Consider the following 7,857-nt stretch of genomic DNA (forward strand, 5'->3'; position numbering starts at 1 on the left):
TTCAAGCACGTTGTTAGACCTACGGCACCTCCATCCTTTTCTCAGAAATGAATAGAAGAAAGGGTCCGAAATTTGGGTGACTCGGAGGATCACCCAAATTTGTGTGAGTGCCATCCAACCTGTCCATTAGATGTGTCCCTTCCAAAATCCAGCTGCTCTATGAATCAGGTTGGGACACCTGAAAGGGAGCAACGAGACACATTGGGTAGCGCGACGCTCACTGGACAAACCTCCATGTGGAATGTGGGGTCCATCATATTGTGTATATGTCATCCAATCTAGTAATCAGGCGGGCCCATCAAGATGATCCTTAACTAAACTTCGGTGGGCCATAATGTGTGAATATATAGGTTACAGCATGATTGTATATATATTGCTGCTTGTTTCGTTCTGGCTAAGTTTTTTATGAAGGCTATTATTATACAAGTAAGAGTTCAAATAAGGTAAGAATTTACATTTTACCAGAGTAATAAGACTACAACTATAAGTTTACAACATTCAAGAGTTAAGATAAAAATATATTTCTAAATTTTAGATTGTGTAATTTATGTTTTTATAATTTAAGTAAATTTCTCTCTCTTTCTTCTACTACAAGTGTAACACTAAATTCCTCTCCTTTTCTTTTATCTTTTCTCTCTCTCTTTTCACTACTACTAGTGTAAATGTGTAAGTAACTCTCTTTCTAACTCTATCTTTATTCTATATTCTCTCTTTAATCTCTATTTCTCTCTCCCTCTCCTATCTCTTTAATCTTTACTCTTTACTTTAGTTTTTAGTTTTTACTAGTTCACCACCATCAGGTGGTGACAGGGTCAACATGCAATTTACGTTACTTCTTTAAACATGTTTGTGTGGGCCTCATCTCTCGCATAAGTACATACCTCAATCAAATCCTAATATGACCCAACACCACCAACGTATGTGGTTTCAGAGTCACCACCATCTGATTCAAAATTACCAAACCTACAAACGCACGTGATCATCACCCTTTGGGTAAACTAAGGGATGCGACTAGGCAACAAAGAAGCATGTCCAGGTCCGGCCATTTTCTAAAGGACCTTAGTCCTGGCCCAGCCCAGGATTCAAGGTATCAACCTCGACTAGAGCGAGCCTAACTCACAGCCTTCTATGTAGGGTCCAAGCCCAATTCATAAAAAGGTTTTGCGGGTCTGGATCTTGGACCGCATCAATCATGTCCCACCTTAAAGTTTCCCTTGCCTGATAGCAGGCTAGTCAACTCATCAGGTGGGACACACTTGTATGTTGATCAAGGATCACTGGAGATTTGTTTAAGTACCAAACGTTTTCGTAGATGTCTGACCACCTGATGAGTCAAACAGCTTGATTAATCAGCCAAGGAATCTACACATGTATTTTGATCATGTATCCTTGGAGATTTATTCAACTAGCCATTTTATGCATGGCCCACCTGATCTATACGACAGCAGAAGAATGTTTTGATCCTATTGTAACACGAATGCATCAAACATGATAAGTGCATTTTCGTATTAAAAGAATAACTCAAATGACAAAATGTAATCTAGTCCGTTTATCAGAGGTAGAAAGACAATCACAAAAGATAAACAAAAGGGTGACGTGGATTGAACGGCTACAAACGTATGATAGAAGAAGAACATACAAATCACGAACGAGTATGAATATTTATAGTTGAATTAGCTGTTGCACATTCATGGGATCTTTGCTCTGTAATTTTCCTTGATATGCTTGTTGGGCTACGATCGCATTGAAAGCGTCCGTTGGGTGATATGGATCCCAGAACACAAACTGGGACCGATCTTGGCATTCAAATGGCAGCAATGGCAAGCACAATATCTGACCCTTGGATCGTCCTCCACCGCAGCATGCCTTGTGTGCGTACTTGAAACCTGGTCAGAAATTCATAAATAAATATCCATACATCCGCTTGTGTTGCAGGAAAAATTTACCGGTGCAGATTAAAAGGGACTCCAATTAGCTCGAAGTGGAAAATAATAATAATAATAATAAAGAAGTGGGACCCATGACTTGGTGGTTCATGCTACTCATCTACCTGGGCCCATCGGCTTTGGTTGATGCTCCAAATATCTCCTAGATTGAAGATTATAACTCCTCAAAGGCAAAGAACCAAAGAGTTAGAATCTTCTCATCCAGGGTCTTTACTCATGCCTCGGTGGTATGCCCGTTTACTCACAAAAGTTTCAACACTAAGGTCATAGGTAGGAGTACCCATGCAGTGAAATCTTACTGTGGTGTGAGTGCTTGTGTTTAAAAAAAAGTTAGGATTATTAAGTTGTATTAATATCTCATCTTTTGGAACCAATTAAGGGGGCATTGGAATAGTAAGCTATATATATGCTTAAGTACCCTATCTTGGTTTCTTGTTATTTAGCTGAAGTGATTAAATACATTTAAGTAAAAAAGTCACTTATAAGTCATCTAAAATCAAACTTCTCTCAAATTAGTTACTTATCCATGGTTGTAAGTAGAAAAAGTAACCTATTTGATGGTATCGAAACTTACCTTAAAACTCGGTTCTAATCAAGTTTCGTTTGTATGCGGGTTTACCACAGTATTTGTACGAATCTCACCCATCTAAAAAGGTTGTTCCATTAAAAAATAGGATGTTTTGAAAGTTAGGCTGATCCAAGTCTTAGGTAAGGCGCACCATAAAAAATCATAAACAATCATCCAAAAATTCTTCATATTAAAATTGGGTGTCCCATTTTCATGGTTGGATCCATCCGATTTTTGAGACATACTACTTTTATAACGGGATAACCTTATTAGATAGGCAAGATGTCTTACAAACACCATGGTAGACCCTCTTGTAAACTGGCTGGACGTGTAAATAATGTAAAAGCATTTTTCAAAGACACATTCACACAGATCTAACATGACTTTTACCAAGTACATCATATGGACCTGACGTGAAATTAATTACACCCAATTTTCCAAAAGGCGAGATATAAACCTGACACGATTTCTTAGCCGATCTAATAAATGATATCCGTACCCCTTAAATCGGTTCAGGTCCATAAGTACATGTGGATTCAGGTACCCATTGAAAGCCCACCAACTATTTCAAAGTACTATGCATAAAACAAGTAAAATACATAATATATGTATATTTTGAAGGCCAGACCAGTTTCATTCTCCAAAGGAACCGAGTTGACTCAGACAGGTTAACTCGGTTCAGCAAACATTTAAAAACAAGCACCAGAGCTTGATCAGAGAGAGAGAGAGAGAGAGAGAGAGATACCGTAACGAGTTGGATTTCTGATAATTTCAAATGTTGGAGTGTATATATCCCAATAAAGAAAATGGGCGCCGGCGAGATTATCATTGAGTTCTCTAATCGCCATTTTCAGCTTCGCATTGTACTGCGACGATATTTCATTTGTCGTCTCAACACATGCACTTAAATTTTTGCTTGAGGATCCTATTTGACTTGGAATGCAACCAAGAGGTCCAAGTCCTGCAACTAAAAATTTCCGTCCGCCTAAATCATAAAGACTCTGCAACAACAACAGCAACAACAACAAAAATTACTCAGTAAAATATAGATAATGCCGTAAATTTTTAGAAAGATGTATTACTCAATTATCCAAGTGGGCCCATTATTCAATGATCGAAACTGTTTTATATTATGAGTGCAACTTGGAAAGTGATCCACTACTCATTCAGAAAAACCATTCAATCAAGATCAAATGGTCATCAGAAGCTGTTCCACTTTCACATTTTATGAGCTGGTAGGATTGATTGTGGATCACTGATCATCATGGTCTGATTTTGATTGGGATGTTGATAGGTCGTGGCCCCCTTACCTTGAGCTGCCTGGTGAATTGTTGGATGACTGATTCATGAAAAGCATTAATGGTGTATTTCAGTGGTTTGGTAGATAATGGAAATAAGTAGTTGTTGAGGTAGTCATTGCTTCCAGTGCAAACAAAGAAGAGAGATTTCCGAAGAAAATCCTCAACTACTCCTCCATTGATGCTTCTCAGCTCTAACTTCAATTCCTCATGGGTCTTTTGGTAATTCTGAATTTGTTCATCCATAGAGAATAAATCGCCCTGCCATACATATAAATGAATAAATACAAATTTCAGCCTGTCCACATTAGATCATTGATGAATTTCAAGTGAGGCCCACTAAGAAATTTTAAGAAGGAATATCAGATGTGATGAAGTATGTCAAGGGAATGACGTGAAAGATATCATACAAACAGTTTTCCAGTGTCGTCGAGGATTCCGGCAGCCGCAGATGCATAGTTCACTCCCTGTAGTATTTTTGAACCGTTGGTACTTAGATCACTGAACCGTGGGATCAACGGCAAACCGAGCAGATTGCCTACATAAGCAATCAAATGAGATTGATGAATAGTGTGAAATAGTTGTGCCATGCAATTAGAGGCTTTGATCATGTTGGATGGTCCCATCATCGATCTGGACGGTCCATTCATTTCAGCTGATCCTTGGCAGTTAGATGATGAGAGAATCATACCTATCAGATTATCCTAACCATCTGATCGCTAAAGAAACACCTTAGTCAGATAATGGTTACCATCCAGTCCATGGACTTTCACAGATGGCTTGGATTGAATGATTTGACTCTCCTACATATTCATAAGCATATATTACATATAGTTGTATAAGATAATTTCTAAATTGACCACCTATACAACCGGTTGTAGGTTAACCCAACCGGTATCCCTTCATTTAGAAGCATTTTGCTCTTGAAGGAACGTGCATTATTGGAAGTCAAAATTCTGAAGGTATAAAAAAAATGGGTTGCAGCTGCACGTACGTTGATCAGGACGGTTGTTCTGATGGGCCATCACATGGATAGGTCATACCACAAAAATCAAGGGGATCCGACAGTTGGATCCATCTGATCAGTGGCCTGCAAAAGGAACAGTTACAGCAGCAGTTCACATTCAAACTGCAAAACTCACGATGGCCCACTAGATCAACGATCCAATCATCATCATCTGCATAATGGGTCACCATGCAAATAGAATTCAAATTCAGAATTTCAAAAATCCAAATTGTGGGCCCTACTGCGGATGTACCATAGAATAACAATCACACAGATTGAAAAAACGTAGCCAATTTAGACAACTGACTATTTTCTTAATGGGATTTAGAATCATCCAACCACATGATTCTTGGATCCTCTCCATCCACAGAACGGCCCACAATACGAATGGTCCGGATTGGTGGGCCACATTGCTTCATGTGAAATCCAATCTGCACCAACACCAGCTGATCTTTTCAAATTTAAAAAACAGGTGTAATTACTAATTACCAATACCTAAATGATCAGCAACCGTGCCACCATTGCAGAATCTTCCCGTAACACCAGCTGGGAAATCGATCCCGTTCGGATAAAAATTCGCCTTTGCCAGTGTCTTCAGATTATTGTTATTACCTGGATCGACCAACGAATCTCCAAACACGAACATGGCCGGAACCTGACTGGCCGCGTCAGCGTTCCCGGCAGCCAGAGCCAATGAAATTGCCAAAATCAACATGGCAAATGCCATGTTATAGCGATATTATTCAACTAAAGAAACACTAGTGTGGAGATGATACGAGACACAATGGAAGGAAGGAATGCAGTGGAAGGAGACATTTATAGAATGTTAGGAGAAGATGTGAGAAAATCTTTATGGTGTGTATGTCCACATTGAGATGTAGGCTGGACATGGGAAACCAAAAACAAACGCACGCAATTAACGTTATGCGATGAGGATTGAAGTCAACGAGAAATGGAGTTACAGTCCTCTATCGTTCACTGTTCTTGAAAAAGAAGAAATAGAGTTACAGCCCTCTATTGTTCACCGTTTGAAAAAGAAAAAACCCTTGCGTTGGCTTTAAGTACCTGAGGTTAAGCTTTTTAGCTACTTTGTTTCACTAATTACCATGATAATATATATATATATATATATATACTTTTCTTACCATTGGGTGGATATTACCAACTGTACGTGATCTTGGTAGAGGTATGTTCATGTGGCATGCATAGTTTCGTGGGCCCCACGTGATGCATGTGTTATAGGTATCCATACCGTTTATCCATCTTGCGTGATGATTTTATGAAATGAGATTTTAAAAATGAGGTATATTCAGAAAAGAAATGGACCACATCACAGCTAGCTAGCAGTCCCGATTGAATAGCCGCCATTGAAAACTTCTTGAGGTCCACAATAGCATTGGATTTTCCTCGTCATGCCCTGAAATAATATTATAAAATAGATGAACAGAATGATTATAACACATATTAAAAAATTTACATTTAAACGTATCTAACTAGCTAAATTATTTTATATGTTGAAGTGAAGTTAGGAGAATATCGTGTACCGTAATAATTGTCCCTTACATTCCCTAGGTAGTAATAGTAATCATTACTTTTACCACACATCCCGACGTTACTACCACAAACAAGCCTTATCGAAAACGTGCATTGATTACAAATTATAACGTTGACATTTCGCTGAAGATTTCTATGCTTATTTTGAGTAAAATCATAGTAATAGTGGCCCCATGAAGTTTTTAATGGTGAGGATTCAATCATGACTGGTTATGGGGTATGGTCCACCTAAGATTTGGATTTGCTTCATGTTTAGAAACATGCCTAAAATGAGTTTTTAAAAAGGATGGAGAATGTAGATGTCAGTTACATACATCACAGTGGGCCCCACACTTAGAGATCCACCCAAACTGCACCAAAACTCTTTTGCTTGTTACATGAAACCATTTGCATTTAGCAAAGGATTCTTGGGTTTGATTTGGCAGTGGTAAATTTATAATGTTGGCAAATTTATTATACAATACTGAGATAATTGGTGAGACAAAACAAGCCTTAGTGTTGAGAAAAAGCCTCAACAGGCATGAAATCTAATCCGTCCATCTGGTACATTAACCTTGTTTGGCCTTGATCTCAAAATTTAAGCCATCCATCACTTGGGTTGGGCCCCCCAGAACCTAAAAACATCTAAACTTGCTTGTTGTAATTGATCTTCTTTGTAATACTACCACTTTTGGGTAATTCTTTCATTCGAATGAGTCACTTCTGAAGAATGGTTTGAATTTCAAATAAACATGATGTTAATTGCCCAACACAAATAATTGTGGGCATCCCATGCCAATTTTTCCCAAGGTGTAGCTTACTTGATTCCATGAACGATCTTGATTCTAGGATTTCAAGGTTAAGATGATGCAGCCTTCATGATTGAGAGGAAGGATTGGGCTACTGTAGACATTGGAAATCGGTGCCCATGCTAATTTGTATTGTTATGTTTTGGAGATGGAGGTGATTAGGATATTGGAGTCGCCACTAGCCAATTAATATTCGAATCCCACAGTTGGCTAGAACTTACGGAATACGTGAGATTGGAGAAATTCGAAGATTCTCCTACCTTAGATTGACTCTTGGTCTGCGATCTGGGTAAGGGACCTCGGTTACAAAGAGGGAAGGTGTTAGGCACCCTCTCTGCCCGTACGAACGTACGGTCTCTATTTTGTGTGGTAGATCAATCTCAATGGATGATGGATGCTGTGGTCGAGATGGGACTAGACACACGTGGATTTCTGATGCAGCAAGATCCGAGATTTCGGTAGACTACAGAGCATCCGTCCAACGACGTGTCTAGAAGGCAGTTGTAATGATGCTTATGCAAAGAGGTAAGAAAAATGGACTAGACACTAGAAATTTTTGATGTGACAGGATCTGGTGTATGGTAAGTCACAGAGCATACGTTCACCAGAGATTTAAAGGAGCAATGGGGTTGAGAATGGAATAAATGTCATGATGAATGCTCGTATGTAAAAATGAATAGATCTTTAGCTTGATTCT

The 7,857-nt window shown here is 38.8% G+C and overlaps 1 protein-coding gene across 1 annotated transcript; it reads right to left on the reverse strand.

Moving 5' to 3' along the window:
• Window positions 1–1,526: 1,526 nt before the first annotated feature.
• LOC131240864 (GDSL esterase/lipase At1g71691-like) lies at window positions 1,527–5,819 on the reverse strand. Its single transcript, XM_058239372.1, has 5 exons — window positions 5,314–5,819; window positions 4,223–4,350; window positions 3,825–4,073; window positions 3,260–3,515; window positions 1,527–1,886 (listed from the first exon to the last, which is right to left on the reverse strand). The coding sequence occupies exons 1-5, from the start codon at window positions 5,543–5,545 to the stop codon at window positions 1,663–1,665; spliced, it is 1,089 nt and encodes a 362-aa protein (XP_058095355.1). The 5' UTR covers window positions 5,546–5,819; the 3' UTR covers window positions 1,527–1,662.
• Between the last annotated feature and the right edge of the window lie 2,038 nt (window positions 5,820–7,857).

The sequence above is a fragment of the Magnolia sinica genome, chromosome 3, assembly GCF_029962835.1.
Source record: "Magnolia sinica isolate HGM2019 chromosome 3, MsV1, whole genome shotgun sequence".
Taxonomy (NCBI): domain Eukaryota; kingdom Viridiplantae; phylum Streptophyta; class Magnoliopsida; order Magnoliales; family Magnoliaceae; genus Magnolia; species Magnolia sinica.